The following is a 25,906-nucleotide window of genomic DNA, read 5'->3' as shown; positions in this document are numbered from 1 at the left end:
GGTTCAAGAGAGGGCTATTCCAGAGATGGTGCCTTGCCCAGTGGGCGGGCATTCAGCCCAGGTCCAGTGGAAAGAGAGTCTCGGGCAGGTGCAGTGGCCCGGGCAGAATGCCGTGGTTCTCCTGGCAGGTGTGTCCCCCCAGGAGAAGGTCAAGATGAGGCCTCAGGGTCCATCTTGCCCCTGCAACCAGCTACTGTGAGCATAGGATCTGTGGGAAACTGCTTAAGAAGGAAGGTTCTGGGCTTGAAGCCCTTTGAAAAGCTCTGACCTGGGATGAGAGGGAAACCCCCTCCAGGGAGGACTTGGGCTCTGCACACTGTACTAGCCTGAGCACTAGGGTGGCTGGGTGCTAGCAGAGGCTGGGCACCCATAACCATACCCAAAGGCCAGCAGGGGCCATGGTGGGCAGAGAAGCTGGAGACTTCCCCAGGCGATGGTGGGACCAGGTCGGGGACACCCAGGAGGCCCTGTGCGGGGGAGTTGGGCGGTTCCCAGGAATGTTCTCTATCAGTGAAGTGGGCATTGGTCTTGGTCATAGTCCCATCCACATCTCCAGTGCTGGGCACTCCATAGCGTTAAATAGCACAGAAATGATCTGATGGAAGTGTGGCCCTGTGGTCTGTGGCCAGAATAGGGGTAAGGGTAAGGGTTGAGGCATCATCTCAGGGGAGCCGGTCACTGTCTGAGGGGCAGCAGCCGGCATTGAGCTCAAATGGCTCCTGGCTCTGCCAGGGCATCCTATATCCCCCGCGAGGCCAGAGGTCCCAGATTGTATGTGCTCTTATTTTTAAATGATGGCAGCAGGCCCCCGTTTTTGTTGTTGTTTTGGGGGGAGGGGCCTCTGTTTATATTCACGTCCTCAGCTCACAGTCCCCGGCTCCTCTGGCACCATCTCCCAGACCCTGGCCTTCCTGTGGTGGTCCAGGCCCTCTGAGGGGCTCTGTGGGGATGCCCAGGCCAGAGGCAGGGTGGAAACCCTCATCTGGGCCATGAGCCACTGATCTACTGAGGCTCCAGGTGGCTTTGCTTCCAAAGCTTCCTCACTCCCGTCACCATTGCCTCCCTCTGCAGCAACACATGTCAGATTATTCCCTTCATCTTGGCCGTGCCAGCTGCCATGGGGCTGGTGGGGTCCTGGGATAGCCTGGGACAGAGCCTCAATACTGGGGGTGTGGCCTGTGCACACGGCCTGCACATCAGTATCGTTTACTCCCCTCTCAGCTCAGTTGCTGCCACCTGTGAAATGGGGATGGGAGTGTGCTGAAGGCCTACATGGTGCTAGCCATGTGATGTGCCAGATTCCCTGGCATGAGGGCACACTGCCTGGGTTAGGGTCATGTATTTGGGGTCAGAAGGATCTGGGCTTGATTGACTGTGCTACTTGCTGGCCATATGACAATCCCTCAACCTCCCCAAGCCTCACTTCCTTGGACTGGCAGAGAGCAGGAGAAAGAGACCCCACTGCTTTTCCCCAAAAGCTCTTTTAGCTATGTCCTCTCAACACTGTGTCCCCATAATTCATAGATGGGAACTGGAGGTCTTCAGATGAGGCAGGATCTATCCATAGGTGCTGTGGCCACTGGTGACAGAGCCAGGGCTGAAATCAAGGTCTGCTCCTTTTTGTTTCCTGATGTGACATTCAGGTGGGCTGGCTGTCGACCTATAGCTCTGGGTCTGCAGGTCCTGAGGCCCCAGGCTGGGTGGGCATGACAGCCTTTTTTGTGCCCTGGAAGGTATGAAAAGGTCAGCAGCAAGCCTGTCAGCAGTCCCAGCTAGGAGTCTTGCTACTGCCCCAAGCCTGGAGAAACCAGCCCAAATGGGAAATGCTGCATAGCTCCTGCAGATGTGCAGGCCTAGGGGAGAACTGGCAGCAAGGGTGGGCCTCCTGGGAACAGCTGGCTGTCCATAGTGCACTGTGACCTCAACCCACAGCCCTCCTCATGCCCCAGGGCAAGGATCTGTCTCAGCCTGTTCCCAGTTCCACATGGGAACCCTGAGCCAGGCTCCGCCTCCTCTGGGCCTTGTTGCCCCATCTTTAAATGGGAAGCAAGAACAGGGGCCAACAGGATAAGGCCCAGCTGGTGGGATATTCCAAGAAGCTGATGGGGATTAGCCTTCCCCTGCCATTTCTGCCAAGGCCCAGATTTGCCCCCGTCAGCCAGGTCATTCAGGAGGGTCACACGTGAGCAGGGCCACAGCATCCATGCAGAACAAACCTTCCCCTCCCAGTGGGCACAGAGCAGAAGGGAAGAGAGCCTGGCCAAGAATATGCAGGGACTGCAGCTGGGCCCAGCTGGACCCCACTGCCTGCTTGCAGGCCGTGCTTCTGTGAGTGCTCATCGAGCACTGACTGTGCAGGCCCCGTCGTTCATGTACCATATTCATTATGTCATTTCACCCTGCAATTAAGGTGCTCTTATACCCATTTCACACAAGAGGAAACAGTGCCGGGAGGGGAGTGACCTGTCCGCTGGGAGATGGCAGTAGCAGGATACAAGCACAGGTTCTAGAACAGTGGTTCTCAACCTTCCTAATACAGTTCCTCATGTTGTGGTGACCCCCAACCATAAAATTATTTTTGTTTCTACTTCATAACTGTAATTTTGCTACTGTAAACAATATGTAATTATATATGTGTTTTCCGATGGTCTTAGGCGACCCCTGTGAAAGGGTCGTTCGACCCCCAAAGGGGTCGCGAACCACAGGTTGAGAACCGCTGTTCTAGAACCAAGGTCAATTGCTAACGCTGCAGAGAAGACAGACACTAGATGGTGATGGCCACATGGGGCTAGAGGAGGAGCCACTCAGCCTCCACTCTTTGTCCTTCTTTCTGTCCTTCTAGGGCTTCAGCTACCATCCAGCTCATGGCTTTCCTGGCCAGGAGGGTTGAATTGAGGACAGAAAAGGGGCTGGATTTTAGAGCTGGAGACCTTGGACAAGTCACATCACCCTCAGTAAAATGGACACAGTCCCCAGTGTTCCAGATCATGGGGGGCGGAGGCATTGAGGTGTGTCTGTAGTGGGAGGTGCTGAGCAGGTGTGTGAGTGAACAGGTCTGCAGGACATAACATTGCCAGAGAGCTTGTGCCAGCCAATAGAGGAGACAGCCATAATCTGCTGTGTGACCTTAAAGAGTCTCTTGCCCTGTCTGGGTCTGGTTTCCATGTTGGTACAGGATGTGTTGGAAACACACACTCTCAGGGCCCACACAATCTCCAAGCCAGCCCCACTCTGGGCCCACACCCAGGAAAACTTTTAGAACCCCATGAGGAAGGCAGGGGGCCTACTTACCCTGGAATTTCCCCCCTCTTGCCCTCTCCCTCCCTCTCTCCCTCTTGCTCCTTTTTCTCTCTCTTTTCTATGACTTTTATCAAAGGCAAACAGCATGATCCCTGAGATAGGGCCGCTCCCCAGCAAAGCCAGGGCCAGCTGGCCCACAGGAGCCACAGGGCGAGGCCGGGTGGGAGTGATGGGGCTGATTAGATAAGTGAGTGCTGGCAGTGACCCCAAAGTGAGCACTCACATGCTGATCCCACAGCCCACCATTCAGGGCGCAGAATGCCCAATGGTTGGACTCTGTGCTCTGGAGTCCACCAGCCATTAGCATAAAGGAGGAGCCAGCCAGCAGGTACAGGAGGCAGCAGCCCCCAAGCTCGTGGACACTCCAGCAAGCCTACAGAGCCGCCCCAAGTCAGAGCTGCAAACCAGCCTGCCAAGGCCTTTGCTCAGGGAAACTGAGGCCTGGGAGGCTGGGCACAGCGGGCTCTGGAGCCAGAAGTTCCAAGTTGGAGCCCTGGATCTTCTGTCAGAAAGGAGCTCAGGCTGGTCTGGGTGGGTACCTGCTGTGCAACTCTGAGGGAGTTGCTCAGGTTCTCTGGGCCTCCTTGGCAGGATGAAGTGGGAAGAGTGGAACCTTCTCACTGGCTTGTTGTTCACGGTGTTGAGGGAGGTCACCACCGGTTCCAGGGTGGGCAGAGCTGGGGGCAAGGCTGAGAGCAGCAACTCAGCGGCAGTCCTGGGCTGGGCCTCAGGGCGCCTGGGATCCCAGGGGAGGAAAGCAGTGCTGTCCACATCTATTAACATGTTGACCTCTACTTACACAGCCGCCAACCCAGCAGGTAAACTGAGGCTCAGCAAGGGGTGAGCAGAGGCAGGCCCTGGCCCCAGCCTGTTGATTCCAGCCCCCAAGTCTCTCACTCAGCCACTCCCTCCACCAGGCTCCCAGGAATGGGTCCTGACCTGGCCTGGGTGGCAACACTCAGCCCTGCTCCCTTCACTATCCCCTTGGGATGCCATTGGAGGGTTTTGAGACCTAAATAGACGTGTAAATCATATAAATACGCAAAAACTGAATTTTCTCTTCTGGTTCCTCACAGATGCTTGGGGGTGAAATTGAATCCTGTGCTGCATGTTTGTTCTGGAAATAACATGTGTGGGGTTGTTTGCCAGAATAAATTAGTCTTTGTCCTGATGCTGTGCCTATAGTGATGGCCTGACCCCATGGGGGTGGGGGAGCCACCCAGGCAGCAGGGCCTGCCCCACCGCCCTGAGGAGGCCATCTGCAGATGAAAAAACTGAGGACAGAGCAGGAAGTCAGCCACTGGACAGGAGAGCTCAGAGCTGGCCCACTGTACCCCCCACCTCCTCTCCAACAGCCTCCCTATCCTGTTTTCTCTATCCCCTGCTTCGGCCCAGAAAAGGGTATTGAGGCCTCGCCATGACCATGGCTGGGCTCTAATTCAAATCCCACCTATTTACTGTGTACCTTCTTTGTCCTTGCCCCACGTGCCCACCTGGGGTTCTGTGACTGAGTAAGCACTAAGCCATGAGTCCAGAGACCTGGGTTCGTCCCCCCCTTTAGCCTGAGCTCGCAGTGTGGCTTGGGTGCTCCTGGGCCGCCCTGGGCCCTGGGTTTCCTATCAGTGCGGTTGAGAACTGGCCATCTGCACGGCTACCACTGTCTGGGTCCTCCAGCTCTTACCGAGGCTGTTTAAAAATAACTGCATCTTCCTGCCTGTCACTCTCCCTGTCAGCTGTCACCCCTAGCTCCGCATCCCCACCCCTGAGCCCCTCGCCCTCGCTAATTTCTGCTTCCACTCATTCTCAGCCTTGAACTGAGCCCTCATGAGATACCCAGTCTGCCAGGAGTAAGGGGTCCCACCCACCCCCACTTTTCTGATGCAATTTTAGTTCTGGTTGGGAAGGGGTCTCTGCTAGGTGCTAACTGGGCTTTGACACTTGCTTGACCCCGTTTGCCATGGGAGGGTTTGGGCAGGAACTGGAAGCTGGAAATAGGTTATCTGAGCAGACAGGTGTTGAACATCACTAGGGTCACCATGGACAGCTGCACAGGCTGTACGCTGCACAAGAGTCCTGGGTAAGCTGGGGCTTAAATCCAGCCATGTTCCCCTCACCAAGCCGGGCACCTGCCATGGCCCTGCATCCACCCACAGGGGGCGCCTGAAATGGCTTCCCCTGGACCAGGGAGGTGGGTTGTCATATGACCATTGCCAATCCCCAGCCCAAGTCCCTCAGTCCCCCGGCCTCTCCACCTTTCCCAGGCCTTGACCAGCCCCCAGCAAGCCCTGGCTGGTGGGTTCTGTCCCCAGGCCTGCAGAACAGCCGCCTTTATCAGGAGCCAGCCCTCTCTGGCAATGCATGATACCCAGGAGATGGAGCCGCTGCCGTGGGGAGCCGCTGTTATCTGGGAGGCTCGGCCCGCCAGCCGTGGGGCTCCGATTAGGGAGCATGGCCGTTTGCCTGTGGGTGCCTATGTGGGCAGGTGGGGGGCAAGCCAGAGCCAAGGCTCCGGAAAGGGACCATGGGTCCCCACAGGTATGACAAGCAGGGGCAGACTGGGAGGTCTGGGGCTGCCCCACTCTTTCTGTTGCTCAGGGAGTGGCCTGAGCCAGCTGCCTTCCTCCCACTCCGTGTCCCCATGTCTTGGCCCACACATGGGAAGACTGAGTTGAATTCTGATTCCTCCTCCCACAGGAAGGTGGGCACCAGCCCCAGATGGAAGGTGTTGTCTCCTCATGGGGTTCCAACAAGGCCAGGAATGACTCCTACCAACATTCTGCACACAGAAAAGAAAACAGGGAGTCATGGCCACTGTGCCTGTCCTGTCTATGGCCCCAGCAGGAGAACTAGTGCCGGAGGAGCAAGTGGGAAACCCGTTTAAGAGGTCCAAGTGCGGGCCAACCCCTGTGTGGCTTATTGGTATCTGGTTGTCAGGATAGGGGTGAGCCATTGCATTAGGATTCTGGATCCCGCTGCCCTAAGTGGGCAGTGCACAGACTCGGCCCGTGGTTGGCTCCCTACGGACAAACGCATGGATGGACAAATGAGTGCCCTCCCCATGTCTTGGCCCACACATGGGAAGACTGAGTTGAATTCTGATTCCTCCTCCCACAGGAAGGTGGGCACCAGCCCCAGATGGAAGGTGTTGTCTCCTCATGGGGTTCCAACAAGGCCAGGAATGACTCCTACCAACATTCTGCACACAGAAAAGAAAACAGGGAGTCATGGCCACTGTGCCTGTCCTGTCTATGGCCCCAGCAGGAGAACTAGTGCCGGAGGAGCAAGTGGGCAACCCTGTTAAGAGGTCCAAGTGCGGGCCAACCCCTGTGTGGCTTATTGGTATCTGGTTGTCAGGATAGGGGTGAGCCATTGCATTAGGATTCTGGATCCCGCTGCCCTAAGTGGGCAGTGCACAGACTCGGCCCGTGGTTGGCTCCCTACGGACAAACGCATGGATGGACAAATGAGTGCTCAGTGAGCTCATCTCTAGACCGCCTCTTCATTCCCCCATCTCTCCCTCACTCACCCACCCAGGCATCCTAGGTGGGTTGGCAGAAGGCTCAGACCCTTGTGGGAAGGCCACAAAGTGACAGAGCCACCCACTGCCCCCCCTCGTTGCGGGGCAGATAAAGGGGCGCCGGCCTCCTCGGCCTCGCCCTGGTCTCCTGCCACCTTATCTGCCCTGGGGAAGACAAGGACCCAGTTAGAACGTTTTAGCCAGGCCTCCTGGCATATTTACACGTTATCTCTGCCATTAGGCCGGCAGTTATCTGATAATCGGGCCCATTAAGGCCACAGCCTGCCCAATCGGGGCTCCAGGAAGTGGGGCCGCCACAGCAGCGCTTGCTCGGGGACCAGGCCAGGCCACGTGAGGCCTTCGTGGGCCCAGGCAGCCTGTATGGCACCTGAGGCCTAAGGTGGCCTGGCCTTCTGAGCAGAGGTTGTGCAGCCTAGGGAGGCGAGGCTGCCATCTGAGGGCATGGCCACCACCATCCCCTTGTCCGATGAGGACACTGAGGCAGGGACGGGGGTAAATGCAGGTGTGATTCTCCCAGGGCAGAATTTGTACAGCTGATAAATTTGTACAACCTTGGTGGCTTAGAACATCAGAAATTTATTCTCTCACAGTTCTGGAGCCAGAAATCCCAAATCCACGTGTTAACAGGGCCTCGCTCCCTCTAGAGCAGCGGTTCTCAACCTGCGGGTCGCGACCCCTTTGGGGGTCAAACGACCCTTTCACAGGGGTCGCCTAAGACCATCCTGCATATCAGATATTTACATTACGATTCATAACAGTAGCAAAATTACAGTTATGAAGTAGCAACGAAAATAATTTTATGGTTGGGGGTCACAACATGGGGAACTGTATTTAAAGGGCCAGAAGGTTGAGAACCCCTGCTCTAGAGGCTCCAGGGGAGGGTCCTTCTTGCTTCTCCCAGCTCCTGGGGCCCAGGCGCAGCTTCCTCCTGGCCACATCACTCCATCTCTGCCTGTCTTCACACCGTCTTTTTCCTCGAGTCTCTCTTCTGTGTCTTTTTCCTGTGTCTCTTATAAGAACACTAGAGGCCTGATGCACAAAATTTGTGCAAGAGTAGGCCTTCCTTCCCCCAGCTGCCGGCACCAGCTTCACTCCGCCACCGGGGACCCAGCCTTCCCTCCAGCCACTGGCAGGCACCCGGGTCCCACCCTCGCAGCCCCGGCTTTGTCTGGAAGGACGTCGGTCTAATTAGCATATTATGCTTTGATTATTATAGATTCTTCATTGATTTAGGGCCCATTGGATGATCCATAATGGTCTCATCTTGAGAGCCTAACTTGATTATATCTACAAAGACCCTTTTTCTAAGTAGGGCACAATCACAGGTTCCGGTGGAAATATCTCTTGGGGGCCACCATTCATTCTACCACACAGGTCATATGGAACGTGTGGCAAGCCTGGGCTGAACCTGGGAGCCTGAGTGTAGACCCTGTCCAAATCCAAGTTCCCACCCCGTGTTAATGACCACTGTAGGGCCTCACAGCTGAGGTCCATCTGTCTGTGGAAACGTAATGGAATCCTGGCTCTACAGTGGATGCCACTCCTCTAGCCATGCTATGGAGTCATGGCCAACACCACACAAGCTGGCAGAGCCCAGAGAGGGTGGCCCTTCTCATGGCACAGGGAACCTCAGGCCCCTGGGAGCCTTACAGCCTCAGCTAGGAGACAGGCCATGAGAGAGGCCATGGCTAGCCAAGGACCTCAGCAAGAATCAGGGTCCAGATTTTCCAGAAAGTGCACGATGGTGTGGGAGCAGCACAGTCTGGGGTCACCCCTCATCATCAGGGAGTAAATGGAACTGATCTCAGCACCACCCAGGTGCAGATTCTGGCTTTGCTGAGGCCCTGGCTGTGTGCCTCCGATGCCCCACCAGGCACTGTGCTAAGCATGCTAGGTGGATTAACTCATTCAATCCTCGTACCACCCAAGGAGGTAGGAAGTATTGGGGATCCCATCTTATAGATGAGGAAACCAAGACCCAGCATTTCCACAGCTGCCCTCACAAGCCAGCTGTGCAGATTCGGGGATTCAGCCCATGGGAAGGGGTTCTTCATTGATTTAGGGCCCATTGGATGATCCATAATAGTCTCATCTTGAGAGCCTGGGAGGACAGTGCGATGGGATGGCAGTGGGTCTCATCATCATCATCCTCTGCTCTGTGCCCATCCCAGTGTAGACAGCAGGGGTGGCTTGGCTCCATGCATGCATCCTGGGTGCATTGCCAATGCCACCCTGGGCTGCATGAGGGTCACAGATGTTCCTGATACAGTGGCTCTAGTTCCAAGGCCACACCTGTCCCTGACAGAGCAGCCGTACACCCCAAGCAATGCACCTGCCTGCTCAAATCCAGCTGAAGGCACCCCTCATTGTCCTCTCTCTGCAGCCCATTGTCTCCAGGAAAGGTCTTGCCACAGGGGCTGGCCGGGCCCCTGAAGCAGGCACCAGCCAACATCCCTGTAACTCAGGCCTAGCCCACAGGGCAGTACTCCCTCCTCTGCCCTGCAGCCCCCTGACTGTTTCTGGAAGGCTGAGGCCGCAGAGGTAGGCTGGACCTGGGCAGGCAGCAGGGCTGGGTGGTCACCATGGCTGGCGCTCCTCACACCTCTGATGTCTCTCCCCACAGACGAGCTGGAGCAGGTCCTGCAAGATGGGCAGAGGTGTGTGCGGGCTCGACGCAGCCTTGCTGAGGGCCTATCCTGGGGCCCATTCCACGGGAGCATCCAGAGCAGAGCCTCATCCCCCAGGCAGGCAGAACCGGTAAGGAGCCCCAACCACGGCTAGCCCACCCTCTGGCCATAGGGCAGCAGCCAGGGAAGCATCCCACCCAGAGCACAGGCCCCTTACACCCCCTGAGCCAGTCCGGGAGCTCCCACCACTTCATGTGAAATACATCAGAAGATGTGGGTGTTGGGACCAGGAGGGCTTCCTGGAGAGTTCAGAGACCAGAGCCCCCAAGGGACCTTGGGTGATACAGGGAGGGCTTCCTGAAGGAAGGGTTTTTAAGGGTCCCTTCATGGATGAGTAGAAGGTGGTGAGGCAGAGAAGGAGAAGGGCTTTCAAGAGGAGGAAGCAACAAGGAGCCAAGTGGTAGGGCTGGACCCGGTGTTTGGCCGTGTGGCTGGGAGGAAGTCAGGGACCTCACCCCCCGTCCAGGACTTTATGGGCAGGGGCCCTCCTGGTGGTAAGCCAAGTGGTCTTCTGGGCACTTGGGGACAACTGCAGCAGGAAGCAAGAGATTCATTCTGGTTTTGTCCCTGTGGGTCCTTCTGAGGACAAGGAGAGGGCACCTGTGGTGCCTGAGTGTCACAGCACCTCTTCAGCTCTTGCTAATCTCCCTCTTTAACAAAGAATCCCCGCCTGGGCAGCACCCTCCCCCTAGATGAGAAAAGCACCAGGGTAGCTGGGCAGGGCAAAGGAGAAGTGATCCACAAGTGCCTACCTCAGGGCACTAGAGCCAGCAGCCCTGCAGCAGGGATGATCCTCTTGTCCTCTGGCCCCAAGCAAGGAGGAAACGGCGGAAACTCCAGGATGGATTTCGGCTTTGTGGAAGGGGCCTGATTGGGCTCCACAGTGGGATGGGGCCTATGGTGTTTAGAGCAGTCTCTGGAGGCAATGAGCTTCCTGTCACTGGAGGCATTCAAGCAGCAGTTGACTCTTCAGAGGTTAGACTGCTGGGAGGCAGTTAATAGTTGGAAGGAGGAGGGGGTGGGGCTGGGAGCTCTGTGGCTCTGGTCTCTGAACTCTCAAAGTGTAAAGAACACCTATGAGCGGTGACAGGACAAAGGCAGGGTGGCTGCGGGCTTGGGGTCTCAGCATGTTCTGAGTGGAGTCTGCACCCATCTCCTGTGCTCTCTCCTGGGGATTATCAGCCCCTTCCAAGGTGGACAGGTGTGTGTTCCAAACTCTCTGCCCACACGGTGCTGTGTGCCCATGCTTACACACAACACCTCCTTTCCTCCCCCTCCCACCCTGTGAGGCAGGACTGCTGCCCCTGTTCTACAGATGAGGAAACGGGTGAAGTGACTTGCCAAAGCCAACCAGATCAAACAGCAGAGGGAGAATTGGAACCAATGTCTGCCCAACCCCAGGGACCCCTGCAGGCTCCATAGGGACAGGGCTGAGGAGTCCGGAGACACGGCCCTCCCCTCCCACCTGCAGCTCCTCTCTGGAAGTTTTGTCCTCCTGGGGCCTGGGGCACAGGTCAGCCTGGGGAGACTTGGCACGAGGCTGGAAACGCTCTCCAGGCAGAGATAATGTCCGAGGGGAGTGAGGGTGCGAGCACCGGAGAAGCCAGCAACCTTTGAGGCTCTTGCGGAGGAGCCCAGGGAGGAAGGAGCCTCGCCTGCTCTTCCCTGCAGCTTTATCTCCCGCAGAATTAAATCCCTGATTAACCCTTATCTCCCCAGGAGGCGCTATCTCTGCCTTGGCGCCGAGTGTCCAGACGCAACGTACAAGATGATTGATTTCTTAAAGATACGCGAGCCTTTCTGATACTTCATTTATTGTCTAAATATTTTTGCTAACGTTTCAGTGGGCCCCTTATCGAGCTCAGCTGATGGGTCCCAGTTCTCTCCTCCAAGCACCTCCTGCCCCAAATCATCCTATCAGCCGCCTGGCGGTATTCACTCTTTCAAGAGGGAGGAGGGGGAGGGGCGCCGAAGGGGTGTATTGGCCCTTTCCTGCTGGGGGTGCAGGCTGGAGAGGGGACAGGGTGGCCGGACTCTGGGAGTGGGAGCTTTAGGAAGGACACAGAGGGCACAGAGCCTGGCAGCGGATTAAGAGTTGGTTCTGGCACCAACCTGCTGTGTTAACTCAGGCAGGTCCTTCCCTGATCCAGCAGCAGTTTCCACTGTTGAAAACGAGGGCTTGGAGGCCCAGCCAGCTCTAAAATTTGCAGTCAGTACAAGAGAAATGTTCAGGATGGATGGTGGATGGATGGGTGGATGAGTGGATGGTGGATGGGTAGATAAATGCATGACAGATAGATGGATGGGTGGATAAATGAAAGAATGGGCAAATGAATGAACAAACTTTCACCCCCAGCTTGGTCCACATTTGCTTGGCCCCTCTGTGTCCAGGGCTCACCCACTTTAGCCATAAGACCATCACAACATCAGTGAGACCTGGGAGGGACCCCATGGCAGCCAAGCAGGGCAACAGGTTCACTGGAGAAAGACCCTGCCTGAGAGGTTGAAGTGGGACCCCCTGGGCCCTGACCTACCATGTGGCCCCAGGTGTCTTTGCCCCGAATCAGTGTAGAGGATGGGCCTCCTTGGTCCTTCACCTGGAGATGGAGGTGGGGGTGGGGCTGGGGCCCTTGGCTCTGAGCAGCTTTCCATGCAGGAAGCCTCGAAGGCTGGCACCAGGGGTCACTGCCATGGCAGAGCCAAACCTCACTACAGGGCAAGCTCTGGCCAGAAGCCTGGGGAGGGGGGGGCGCTGAGGCAGGGTGCCTGGGTACACTCCTGGTGATGCCCCTCTCTCCCTCTTTGGTTCCCATTTACGTTTGTTTGTAATAGGGAAGAATGCCCCCTGCCCATCACTGCACTGCTTTCCCCTGACGTCTGGGACACCCAACCTGGGTGTGGGGTGCTGTGAGTTCTTTACCCAGGTGGGGAGGCACTGCAAGCTGCCCTGCATCCTGCTTAGTGCACCTGCTGAAATGTTTCCCAGCATTCCACGTCAGGGCGGCTTCTTCCCCACGCGCCAGGTGCTGCTGGCTGCAGCTGTCCAGCCTCCATGTTCCCACCTGGACATGTTGTGACACACCCTGACAGCAGGCGGTTCTGACACACTAAGATCTGGGCACAGCAAGGCAGCACCGGAGCTGGCCTGCCAGCTATGCCTGCCCACGTCCCTGCCCCACCACTGCCTCCTTACTTGCCAGCCCGTGGGCCTGTCCATGCCCCTGCTGCTCCCAGGGACCTCTTCCAGCCATCGCAGCCCATTGTCCTCTGCTCAGTATACCCAGCAGCCCATGGGACCTCACAGGAAATGCCCTGTGGCTCTGCTGCTCCCTTCCCCTTCCCACATTACTGAAGGGTAGCCTGGCCCAGACCCGGGGTGCCAACAGGTCACTAGGACCATGATGGTCAGGCCCTGGACGAGAGCTTTACCCTGGCACTGTTAACTCACCTTGGCCATGAGGCAGTTCAGAGAGGACCCCAGAATGTAAGAGTTTCCCGTGGCTGCTGAACAAAGTGCCACAACCTGGTGTCTTAAGCAGAATTATATTCTCTCCTAGTTCTGAGGCCAGGGGGTGGCAGGGCTGGTTTCTTCTGGGTCTCGGAGGAAGGATGCATTCCAGGCCTCTCCTCAGCTTCTGGTGGCTGCTGGTGGTCCTTGGGGTTCCTTGGCTTGGAGATGTGTCAGTCCCACCTCTGCCTCTTCTTCTCTCCCTGTCATTGGATTTAAGACCCACGTGGATAATCCAGGATGATTTCACCTGGCTTTCCTTAATTTAATCACATCTGCAAAGACCCTTTTTCCAAACAAGGTCACATTTGGGCTCTGGGTGGACATATCTTTGGGGGCCACATCCAGCCGGCTCCACAGAGCCAACAGTCAGCAGAGCGAGGGCCCAGCCAGGTTGGCCCCTGGCTCTGCATAGGACAGCCCCGAGGGGATGCTCAGGTCTGGGCTTGGCTGGAACACCGGGGTAGGGAAGAGGGCATTGTGGGGTGTCCTGGAGACAAGCTCCAGACAGGAGACCTGCTGCTGGCTTTCCTAGGTCCCTGGCACCCTTCCGCTCCATGCCTCAGTTTCCCTACCTGCAGTTGTGGGAGCTGGGAAAGTGCCACAGGGTCTGGGAGGTGCTGTCGGCAAGAAGGGGCTCCAGCTACAGAGTCAACCCAGACTGGCCTGCAGGGGATCCAGGAGGAGGACTCAGCTGGTGTCAAAGACCCGGGACCCCTCCCACCACACCAGAAAGACTATTGTCCCCTCCCCTATCGTCTGCCTCCTCCAAGTCCCATTCCCACTGATGCCCACACAGTGCTCCTCCTCACCCCTCCAGGCCTCACCCCACTGTCCTGGCTACAGCTGCCCATACCCAGCTCCTGCCCCACCAGGCCTCAGCCCTTCTCAGCCTTGTCCTGTTTCTCCAGCACTTTCCCTTCCAGCCTCCACAGCTTCTTTCTTGCTGGCCTTTCCAATCCAGCATCCTGCCAAGACATCAGGGACTGCATGTTCTGTTAATGGTGCCCTGCACCTGGCACAAAGCATGCCCTCATTCATTCAGGGCAGCATCCTGCCAAGACATCAGGGACTGCATGTTCTGTTCATGGTGCCCCTGCACCTGGCACAAAGCATGCCCTCATTCATTCGGGACTATTTGCCGAATGATTGAATGAATGAATGATTGAATGAATGAATGAAAAAGCTGCAGTGATTCAATGGAGATCATGCATACCTGGGTTATAATCCTATGTGCAGAAGCCACCACCACCACCACCACCCCTCCCATGGCCTTGGGCGCCATTAACCTCTGTGGGCCTTAGTCTCCTCTCCTGTGAAATGGGTTCTTCACAGGGTCTGGGGAGACAAAGGGGCCTGAGGACTGAAAGGCCATTGCCTCTGGCAAGGTGAGCTGGGGACGTGGGCGGGGCTTCTCAGGATGGGCTGAAGGACTGAGGACTGAAGTTGGGGGGGCCCCAGTCAGAGCCCACTCTGGCCTGCCCCAGTTCTGCCCTCTCAGGAACCTGCCTGTGGTAACCTGGGGGAGGGCCAGTGGCCCCGCTGACCTTCTGCAGGGCTGTCTGCTCCCTGTGCCAGGCCACCCTCCCCCAGAACAGGGCCCCCACCTCACCCTCTATGCGGCTTCATGAGAAGCACTGCGAGGTTTGGGAACAGCCTCAGATAAAGTTGTCACAGCGGATGCGGCGGAGATAGGGTTTCTGATGGTTATCGGTGGGCACAGAATCCAGACACTGACCTCTTTGTTGGGGAAACAAGGAGTGTTCTCAGATGCACCCAGAGAATTTAAAGTGGCCGCCCGTTATCCTGGGGCTGGGTGGGGCCGCCCTGGAGCCAGGAGGGAGGAACGGGGGCAACCCTACGGGGCTGTAGGCAGGGCAGGCAGGGCTTCTCGCTGGCTCCTGATGGGGCTGAGAGCGAGCTAGACCCACACTGGGCACCCAGCCTGGGGGCACCCATGGAGGAAAAGCAGCTGGTGGTACACACGACTCTGTTAGTTTTGGCTGGAGGGCCAGGGGAAGTTGTGAATAGTCCCCTCCAAGCTTGCTCCCCCTGCCCACAAGGCAAGGCAGGCTAGGAAGGAGGCCTGTCTCTGCCCAGCGCCTTCATCACCAGAGAAAAGGGCTTCTGTTCCGAGGCTGCTCGAATTGGGGAGAATATAGTAGGGAAAAAGGAAAGAAAATAAAGGGGCAGCCCCATGTTATGTCAGCCCCTCCACAGAGGGAGTGGACTGAAATTTGCCCCTCACCTGGGGCTCAGCGTGCTCCTGCAGGCAGGGAGGTGGCCTTCAGGCTGCAGCCAGCAGACATGGGGGTCCAGCTGCCTGGCATAGGGCTAGGGACTGGCTCAGGGCTGGCTGGGGGGTGGGATAAGGGCAGGCTGGGCAAGGCCATGCTACATTCTCCAAGAGCCAGGGGTCCCTGCACCCCTCGGAGCCAAGTGCCACTCAGGTGGTTGTGCCCCACCCTTTTCCAGCCTTCCCCATTTAAGTGGGGGACCAGCCCACCTTGGTGTTAAGGGCTGAGGGAATGTGGGGGTGAAAGTCAGTCATAAAGTTCTGGATCTCCTCCTGGGAATCAGGTGTAGGGTCTGGGACAGAGCCCCCTTTAGGCCCCTGCATTCCCTCCCTCCTCACTTGCCCTCACAGATAGGGGCTGTCACCTAGCCCAGCCAGGGCAGCCACCAAGCGCAGGTGCTCAGTACCCACTGGGACACAGAGATGGGCTGCTCTGGGCAGAAGGCACAAAGCTGGCCGGGGACATGGCGCCACTGCCGTCCGTCCGTCAGCTTAGAACGTACATGGAAAATTAGGGGTTCTGCAGCGTCAGCAAAGCTGAGCGCGGGGGTTTTTATCATGCTGCGAACACGCGCTCCTGAGAGTGATAAGCATTAAACCGACCGGGAGGCTGTCAGTCTCAGTGTGAGGGTTTAGAAATATTGGGACGAATAATTAGATTTCATATCGTTACCGCAGCACCCATCGGAGGATCAGGCAGATTAATTTTTTTTCACCCTCCTCTACTCATTAATATTCATTAGAGACTCAAGGAGACCCAGCCTCTGCCTTGCTGCTGGTTCACCCACCGCTGTGCCAGCACCCCCCATCCATTCTACTTTGCCCTAGGCCTGACCCCCTGCTGTAGCCCCAGCAGATGTCCCAGCCAGCAGGGACCCCTAGCTGGCACCCAGCTCCCACCCCTGCTCTGCAGTGTCAGAATCACCAGGTGTCAAAAGGAGGGAGCTGCTTGCCATCAGCCGGCCTGAAAGCAGGCTCGTTGGTGGAGATGCCCACCCCAAGTTGACATTTAGCAATTGCTGGCCCGGTGCCCCAGTGGACACCAGGCTCCTGGCCCCAGAGGCACAGGTCCTACTTGGTGTGTCCTATTGGCCAAAAGGAATGCAAAAGCAAGGGTGTTAGTGGTAGGGGCTTGTTTGCCATGTGCTGGTCACATACCAGACAGGTACTGTTCCAAAGGAGGGCTTCACACAGATTGCTTCTTCCCAATGCCCTAGGGCCGTGGTCGGCAAACTGCGGCTCGAGAGCCACATGCGGCTCTTTGGCCTCTTGAGTGTGGCTCTTCCACAAAATACCATAAAATACCACGTGCGGGCGCGCTCTTTGGCCCCTTGAGTGTGGCTCTTCCACAAAATACCATAAAATACCACGTGCGGGCGCACACGTACAGTGCGATTGAAACTTCGTGGCCCATGCACAGAAGTCGGTACTTTGTGGAAGAGCCACACTCAAGGAGCCAAAGAGCCACATGTGGCTTACAAGCCGCAGTTTGCCGAGCCGCAGTTTGCCCACCACTGCCCTAGGAGAAACTGAGTCACAGAGTCATGGATGAGACATGCCCTGCAGGCAGGTGGCAGGGCAAGGATGGGTCCAGAGTGAGCAAGCAGACTCAGGCCACAGTTCCGATCAGGAGGGGCATCACCCATTTGCAGAGAGATGCCAAGACCCAGGGAGGGCTTCGTGGTACTGGGACAGGTGGAGCTCTCCCTGACCCACTGGCCAGCTGTTCTCTGCTCACCTGTTCCATGACCAGGGTGCTCCGACCTGGCTGGGAGTTCTTACCGGGAGTGCCCGGCACACCGGCCTGATCTCGCAGGGTCCCTGAGTCTGCCACAGGGTGGGGACAAGATGCCGAGGTAGTCAAAGGGGCGATGCCCTGCCCAAGGTCACAGTGGGAAGGTCAAGCCTGGACTGGATCCCAATGCCCAGCTCTGGAGCCCCTGTGGTCCCCACAGCCAAAGCCCAGGAGAGTGGCGTGGGCTCAGACCTGGCGTGGAGGTGTCCGGAATCCATCAGAGGACATCCCACACACCATGTCCTGCCCTGGGCATCCCACCATGGCAGCATCCCCACCAACTGCCATGTGCACAAAACCACTGCCATTTAGGTGGTAGCATTTTCAGGTGACAGCAAGTGACACTGATTCTTTAGTTAAAGGTCCTGATGCTCAGACCTTTCTAAGTAAAAGGCATTTATTAGCATAAAACAAAAAGTGCCCAAATGTTGACGTGTGCCATAACTTTCCATATGGGACTCAGTTGCTAAGCTTGGGGACCTCCAGGAGGAGGATCCCAGAACCGGGGTCCAGTGCTGGGGCTGAGGCCCAAGAGGCAGCAGCGGTCACACCCACTTCTTTTTTTTTTAAATATATATTCTATTGATTTTTTTACAGAGAGGAAGGGAGAGGGAGAGTTTGAAACACCGATGAGAGAGAAACATCGATCAGCTGCCTCCTGCACATCTCCCACTGGGGATGTGCCCGCAACCAAGGTACATGCCCTTGACTGGAATCAAACCTGGGACCTTTCAGTCCGCAGGCCGACACTCTATCCACTGAGCCAAACCGGTTAGGGCTCACCCCCACTTCTTCAGGCAAAAAGGGCCACGGTTCTGCCCTGCCCACCAGCCAGCCATGGGTCTGCACCCCAACCCCATGTGTAACCAAGAGCTGGGCCACAGAGTGGGGCTGCAGGCGGCCGATCCCCGGCCAGCCGTTTCCAGGCACAGGCTGCACTGGGACAGGGGACACGTGTTTCCTCTGCTTAGCTGGGCTCCGGAAATCAGGCCACCCCCTCCGAAGCCCCGCGGACAGCAGCCTTGAGAGCCTAATCCAGAACTCTTTCCTTCCGGATACTGCAAAAGCCAGCTTGCAGACCCTGCCGGGAGGGAGAACACTGCTGGGCAAGAGGCTGGCGTGACCGTTCCCTCCCCTCCCCCTTCCTTAAGCCTCACTTTCCTCCCTGTGAGACTGGAGGACACGGCCTGCTCTCCAGGCTGGCCCAAGGCTGGGTGGGCAAGGGGCTGTTCTCGGGAGCCATGTGGAGGGGGCCAGGGACTGAGCCAGGCTCAGCATGGGGACATTGTACTACTTGGGGACCTCAGTGAGTGGTTGGGCCCAGGAAGGTGTTCTTTGAGTATCTGCCATGTTCTGGCCCCGGGATGGTCTGAACAAAAGTGGGCCTACCCTGCCCTGCAATGGGTAGGGAGCCCCACTGTCTGGGAGGACACGGAAGCCCCTTTCCTGGGGGCCTGCCATCTCCTCAGGACCAATCTCTGCCTCTCCCCATCGAGGCCCTGGGGGCCCGTGTGGGAGGAGCCTATGCCTGGTGCAACCCCATGCACCCCGTGGATTTCACGAAAACCCAGCAGCCTGCTAAGATGGGGGTGGGGGTGGTAAGGAGAGAACACAGGTCTGTGTGTGAATTCCCTCTGTCACTGGCTGGCTGAGTGACCTTGAATATGTTGCTTGATCTCTCTGGACCTCAGTTTCCAAGAGAACCCAGCTCCTAAGCTCTGAAAGGTACCACTAGCACAGCATTTGACAGGGAACAGGCCCACAGCCTGGTCCAGCCATCCTACCAGGTGGTCTCTTGGGCTTCCCCGCATGTGCCCCGTGGAGAACCCCTAGCTGGGCTCTTCCCATTCTCTGTCCGTGCTGACCCCCTCCTTTCTGCCCCCAGAGCCCGGCCCTGACCCTGCTGCTGGAGGACGAAGCCTGCTGGCTGAGGACACTGCCCCGGGCCCTGACGGAGGCTGAGGCCAATGTGGAGATCCACAGGAAGGGTTGGTATCTGGCGCTTCCCTCTCTGCCTTCCGGAAGGTGGAGGTCCTCTCCCAGGGCCGGCTCTTAAAGGGAAACCAGCCTGCTCTGGGCCGGGCCAAGGGACTGGCCAACACACCCCTAGCACTCTGATTAATGCCCACCTGGGGTCGCACAGATGTCTGCCCTGGAATGGGGGAGCAGGGTCAGGAAGCCAGGACCGCTCTCAGGGCCTCGGGGATACCTCCAGGGCAGCGGAGGAGCCCAGGCCAGGGAGGCCAGGGACCCAGCAACAGGTGCCCACTGGACCTGCCTGTGCATTTTGGCCACTCCTGCCTCCCTGCACCTTCTGGAGGGAGGGTCCCTGGAGGCAGAGCCTGGGTGAGGAGGAGGGGGAACAAGATGGGGGTCCTTGCCCCCCTCACCTTCTCAATTCAGAGTCTAGGCCAGGCAGATTCAGGGGCTACCATCTCCATCACCACAGCCCTGCTGCCCTGAGTGGTCTTATTCCTGAGGAAGGTGTGGCATGGCTTCCAGTGTGTGAGGGTCAGGGTGGTGTGGACCCTGCGCACCTTCTGGAGGGAGGGTCCCTGGAGGCAGAGCCTGGGTGAGGAGGAGGGGGAAAAAGATGGGGGTCCTTGCCCCCCTCACCTTCTCAATTCAGAGTCTAGGCCAGGCAGATTCAGGGGCTACCATCTCCATCACCACAGCCCTGCTGCCCTGAGTGGTCTTATTCCTGAGGAAGGTGTGGTGTGTGAGGGTCAGGGTGGTGTGGACCCTGCCCCCCATTACAGATGAGGCTCAGGCCCCAGGGGAGGATGTGGAGACATCCTCGTGACTTCTACAGACAGGAGGGCTGTTGGCCATGTGACCAGCCAGGAGGGCTGTGCACCTACTGACCACAGGAAACATACCTCATTCCCCATTTTGCTAAAATGTTCTGGGGGGTGTCACCCTCACCACCACCTCCTGAGCACACAGCACATTTGGCTGAACACCCAGTGGAGGCAGAGCTCCATCCTGAGGGTGGCTTTGATTTCCAGACAGAGCCAAAGGCCATTGGAGATAAGCAACAGTCCTGTGACCAGCTCCTCGGCCCGGCCCCTACCCACCTGGGGGCTGCCAGGGCCTGGCAGGGGTACAGAACGGATGCTGGGCTCAGCATCTGGGGACCTGGGCTTTCCATCCTGCCCTGCAGTCAACCATGCACCTGGTCCCAACGCTTCACCCTCTGTACCTGTTTCCCCATCCACAGGGGGGAGGGAACCCTGGTCCCTCCTCCCCACCAAGGGGTACTCTAAGGACCCAGAAAGCAGCTATCTGGGGACCTGGGCTTTCCATCCTGCCCTGCAGTCACCCATGCACCTGGTCCCAACGCTTCACCCTCTGTACCTCAGTTTCCCCATCCACAGGGGTGAGGGAACCCTGGCCCCTCCTCCCCAAGGGGTACTCCAAGGTCCCAGAAAGCAGCTAGAGGAGAGGGCTGGGTCTTGGCAGTGAGTAGTCAGCCATGAGACTATACACCCAGCCAGGACGTGGGTCAGTTAGCACTACTTGGCCCACCCTTCTTCCTAGCCTGGTCAGCAGGGCTCTGGCCACCTGTGTCTGTCCAGGCAGGATAAGGGTCCTTGCAGTTAGTAGCCTTGTGCTGGACACTGGAGGTGGATTATTGGGCAGCTCGCCAGGGTCCTGTTGGATAAGGCTGCCCCCTGCAGGCCACCTTGAGAACAGTGCACCAGCAGAGTTGAATGGAGCAGGCTTGCCAGTCCAGGGCCTGGCCCAGTGGCTACCAGGCGCTCTGCCACCTGTCCTCCATGCCGCCCCTCTCCTGGAAAACAAAGCTCTGCTGGCACCCTCAATTTCCACTCAATGGGTTCAGCTCAGGGCAAGAAAGCCCAAGGAGGGCTAGGGTAGGCCTGGGGGACCACCCAGCTGCCCCACAGATGCAGGACGACTTGTGGAAACCAACCAGCCACAGCTGTGCACCAGGCTTGGTCACTCCCTAACTGTGGCCTTGGCTCCATCCCCCATCCTGGGCTTCAAAACTCTAGTCTCTAAGATGAGGTGCTCGAGAAGATAAGAGGGGAGTCTTTGCAGAGCTGCTGTGTCCTGGAGGGCCTGGAGCTGCTGGTCCTCCCATCACCGTGCCCTTACCCCTGCAGATGGAGCCCTCTGGTGCAGGCTCACCAAGCCAGTGCCAGCAGGGGGACTGCTGAGCGTGCTCCTCGCAGCCGAGCCCCACAGCACCCCCAACCACCCTGTGAAGAAGGAGCCTGCAGAGCCCGAGTGCCTGGCTCCCTCACACACTGACATCCAGCTCCTGCCCCAGCAAGCCGGCATGGCATCCATCCTGGCCACAGCAGTCATCAACAGTGAGTACCACCCTCGGGCCACCCCAGGTGCATGTGAGGACCAGCACAGTCCCCAGGCGCAGGGCTGCAGGTGGTACTGAGGAGCTCAAGATCTACAAGATCTGTGACCACTGGATCGGAGCAGAGGAGGAAGTGTGCTGCAGGAGACATGCACAGGGAACTTGAAAGAGGGGTTCCAGGAGGGGGAGGGGCTCCAGGCTGCAGCCAGCTCATGAGAGCAACAAGGTTGGCTCATGAATAGTGATGGGGCAGCCCTGAGCAGGCTGCAGGGAGGCAGGGCAGCAGCGTGCAACTAGCTAGGGCACAGAGGCAGCAGGGTCCCCAGGGCCCGGGTCATACACTGGAAAGATCCAGTAAACAAGCACAAACCTGAGCCCGTGCCTCCCTCTTTGGAGCAGAGCAGGTTTGTTTCTCAGCCTCTGCTGGCATGTGGGCCACCCCTGGCCCTGCCCACTAAACACCGGTACTGCCCCCTTCTCAGCACACACTAAGCCTCGGAGAGTTGTTGTGAGAGTTAAGTGAGATTCACACATTCCACAAATACTTGTTTAATATCCACACTGAACCAAGCAGTGGAGGCACCAGGATCACCGAGGCAGGGCGCTGGCCAAGCCTGAAAGGACCAATACACCAGAGAGGTGACCTTACTTGGAGGTGGTGGCAGCAGTGGAGGGTACGTCCCAGGAAAGAAAGCAATGACATGGTCAGACAGTAGCAGGGCTACTTTAGTGGGTGCCTGGGAAAGTTGCTCGGACATGAGAGCAGTCAGGTTTGGACCTGCATACCGGGAAAGAGCAGCTAAGTGGTCACCCACCAAGGCCCAGGAGGTGGTCACTGTGGTTGGAGCCAGGCAGTGCAGCAAGCGCAAACTGGGCAAATCTGAGGGTGGTTCTAGGCAAGAATGGGATTTCTTCTCAGAGCAAGGAGACCGCCCTAGAGGCTTTAAACAGCAAAGGGTGTGATCCAATCTGGTTTTAAAATCACCCTGGCTGCTGGGTGGTAACTGTGGGGTTGCAAAATTCTAAGAGGAAGCTTTTTGAGCAAGTCAAAGGTCATTTGATGCAAGTGGATGCAGCTAAGGCATAGCCTGATGGGACATTGGAGCCCACAGGGACCAGCCAGCTACAGTTGGGTGGGTGAGGAGGCGGCAGCAATCAGGAGGCCAGGAACTTCGGTGTGACTGGCTCGGTGGATGTTGGTCTGCACCTTTGCTGGCGGGAGAGTCAGTGAGGAGAGCTCTGCTGAGTATCCTGACCTCTAGGTGGCTGGGAAACGTGTGCTGGGGCTCAGGGCACAGTCAGAGCTCCACAAGCTCCCTGGGGAGCCCTGGGGCAGGATGAGACTCCCAGGGAGAGACAGGGCCTGTGGACACTAGAGTTGCAGGAGGGGGGCGGGGTCTGCCGAGGGAGGTGGTATCTGCTGTGTCCAATTGTTTTTCTTGTTTTTTTAATTATTGATTTTGAGAGAGAGGAAGGGGGAGAATCGATTTATTGTTCCACTTATTTATGCACTCATTGGTTGATTTTTGTATGTGCCCTGACCAGGGATTGAACCCACAACACTGGCTTATGGCTCTAACCAACAGAGCTGGCCAGGGCCCCAGTTTAATTCTTGAAACTCCACCACTCTGGGAAGTTTCTCACCTGTTAAGTGGGGATAATGGCAATACCAGCTCGAGGTGTTTGTGCAAGTGACTTGGGCTGTGCCCACCCAGGACTTGACCATTGGTCAGTCCACCTGTGGTCAGTCCTGGGTGGCTGTGGCTTGAGCTGGCCTCCAACGCTCTGACCCCTCTCTTGACTCTGAGGCCTGCAGCACAGTCCCCAGCATTGACCTTGCAAATACATTTTTAAAAAAACACTGGTGGCCTCAGGTTCCCATTTCAGGTCAAGGCCTCAGCTGATACAGAACAGAGCTGCCTTGAGCCCCCAAATAAAAGGGAACTTGAAAAGCAGAGTAAACACAGTAGGAAGGGAACAGAACCAGAAAAACTGCAAGTAGGGGGCACGAGGGTGGCCACCTCGCCCAGACAGGTACTAAATTCCTGAAGAGAAGTGGAGAAAATGGGAAACCTGGCAGCCTCCTGGGTGGAGGAGGAGCACCTGTGCAATAGTTATGGACCCAGGACAGACATCGGAGAAGCCAGGCTGAGAAACACATCCTAACCTGCAGAAGTAGAAACCAGATGATAAGGAACCCCAGGGCCCTTCATCCCTCCTCTAAATCAAGGTGCAGAACAAGCCCTCCCCTGACCATCTTCAGCCAAGAGGCAGCTGGCCACAGAGCAGGGGCAGACAAACAGAACATTCCTTTAAATTCTGCTATATAAACACACTGAGAACCAGAGAACGGGTGAAGCAGCCATCAGAGAAATCTTCACCTGCTGGAAAAATCAGCCCTGCGATCCAAACTCCTATAAACTGAAAAATTAAAGGCAGCTTATTTGTCGTAAATTTGGTGGATTCAACTGTGACCATTCAGTCAGTACCTGATGTGGAACCATCCACCTGTATGGGGGGTAACACAGGGACAGAAAGGGCTCCTCTTCCTTGCAGCTCCTGGCTTCACCTCCTGCCCACCCCTACCCCAGAAGCCACCCAGAGCCATGTTCAACTCTCATCCTGGTGCCTGAGTGCAGGGGATTCATGCACCTGGTCCCTGTGTGCCTGGCCACTCACACACCTGTTCACATGCACACACCTGTTTCATCCTCCACAAGCACCAGGGTCCACACCATCCCTCACAGCCCCCTTACCAGCACAAATGCACCGGCACACGCTTGCCCACCTTCCTCACCTGTACATGGTCACCCCCACGGAATAACTGACACAACCACGTCCTGGACCCGTCTCACTCCTGCAGGTGTCCACTAGCATGCCCATGCTCCTCCCATGAACACCCCATGAGGCCACAGCATCTCCTTATGGGGCTCACTGTTGGAAGGCAGCCTGGAGGGCATCCTGGAAACCCATAGAGAGGGCACCCCGGGTTATAAAAGGACAGATAAGAAAGGACAGCTGTGATGGGAGGAGGAAGACCAGGTCACAAACCTACTGCTTAAAGCAGGAAGACACCAGAGGCAACCAGGGCAGAGCCCTCACGTTGCAGAGTCCACTGCCTGGCCCTGGGTTGCAGGCGGCCCCTCTTGCTTCCGGAATGTCCCCTCAGGCTTCACCCACCTCTTGCCCCACAGAAGATGTCTTCCCCTGCAAGGACTGCGGCATCTGGTACCGCAGTGAGCGGAACCTGCAAGCTCACCTCCTGTACTACTGTGCCAGCCGCCAGAGTGCCGGCTCCCCTGCCACAGCCGCCGCTGACGAGAAGCCCAAGGAGCCATACCCCAACGAGCGTGTCTGCCCCTTCCCTCAGTGCCGCAAAAGCTGCCCCAGTGCCAGCTCCCTGGAGATCCACATGCGCAGCCACAGCGGTGAGGCTCCACTCCCCCTCAGAACCCCCGCCTGCTTGCTGATAGCGTGCCCACTGCGCCCAGGCGACAGATGCGCCTGTGTGGTCCTCCCACCATACCACACAGCCTCCCACAGCTCCCAGGGCATGAGGCCCATCTGTGGCTGTCTGAATGGTCAGCTCGGGGCTGGGCCCGGGCCGGGGTCCTGGGAGGCTTGAAGAGCCCTCCACACACAGCCCATGTCACGGCCCCTCACTGGGCCCTGTGTTCCAGGCGAGCGCCCCTTCGTGTGTCTCATCTGCCTGTCGGCCTTCACCACCAAGGCCAACTGCGAGCGGCACCTCAAGGTGCACACAGACACACAGAGCGGTAAGCAGGCTGGGAAGGGGGCAGGAGGCGGGTCAGGGGGTGTCTGTGGAGCCCATTGGCTCCAGGGCCCTGACACCACAGACCATCTGCAGGTGTCTGCCACAGCTGTGGCTTCATCTCCACCACAAGGGACATCCTCTATAGCCACCTGGTAACCAACCACATGGTCTGCCAGCCAGGCTCCAAGGCTGAGATCTACTCGCCAGGGGTCGGGCACCCCTCGGCCAAGCTCCCCCCAGGTGAGCCCCAGGGGCCCCCTCTGAGGGCTGGGAGGGGGCTAGTCCATGAGATACGAGAGGGTCAATTCGGTCTTGGCCCTCGACCACCTCTGCCCAGCCCAGCCCAGCTCTCCCTTCCCACCCTGCCCCTTCCTCAGGTCTGGCCCAGGCAGGTCCTGCTCCAGCCCTGAAGTGTGGCCCTTGGGGTCTCCCTGCAGACAGTCTACCCGGCTTCCAGCAGCTCACTGCCCTGCACGGCCCCCTGGCCTCCTCCGACCTGGGCCTGGGGTCCACCTCATCACCAGGACTGGACAGGAAAGCCCTGGGCGAGGCCACCAATGGAGAGGCCAGAACGGCCCCCCAGAACGGGGGCAGCAGCGAGCCCCCAGCAGCGCCCAGGAGCATCAAGGTGGAGGCGGCCGAGGAGCCCGAGGCGGGGGCAGGGCCCCCAG

At 57.7% G+C, this 25,906-nt stretch overlaps 1 protein-coding gene across 1 annotated transcript in view; it reads left to right on the top strand.

The window, feature by feature from the left end:
* Positions 1–25,905, top strand: part of ZFPM1 (zinc finger protein, FOG family member 1) — a gene marked incomplete at its 3' end in the record, with an annotated part of 60,621 nt that extends 34,716 nt beyond the window's left edge. The window contains exons 4-10 of the mRNA XM_014536788.1: positions 9,462–9,595; positions 19,010–19,112; positions 21,252–21,461; positions 24,655–24,888; positions 25,141–25,236; positions 25,329–25,475; positions 25,613–25,905. Coding sequence (XP_014392274.1) covers positions 9,462–9,595; positions 19,010–19,112; positions 21,252–21,461; positions 24,655–24,888; positions 25,141–25,236; positions 25,329–25,475; positions 25,613–25,905 — 1,217 coding nt within the window. The remainder of the gene's footprint in view (positions 1–9,461; positions 9,596–19,009; positions 19,113–21,251; positions 21,462–24,654; positions 24,889–25,140; positions 25,237–25,328; positions 25,476–25,612) is intronic.
* Between the last annotated feature and the right edge of the window lies 1 nt (position 25,906).

Source organism: Myotis brandtii, unplaced genomic scaffold (assembly GCF_000412655.1).
Source record: "Myotis brandtii unplaced genomic scaffold, ASM41265v1 scaffold165, whole genome shotgun sequence".
Classification (NCBI taxonomy): domain Eukaryota; kingdom Metazoa; phylum Chordata; class Mammalia; order Chiroptera; family Vespertilionidae; genus Myotis; species Myotis brandtii.
This window is presented reverse-complemented; position numbering and strand designations above follow the sequence as displayed.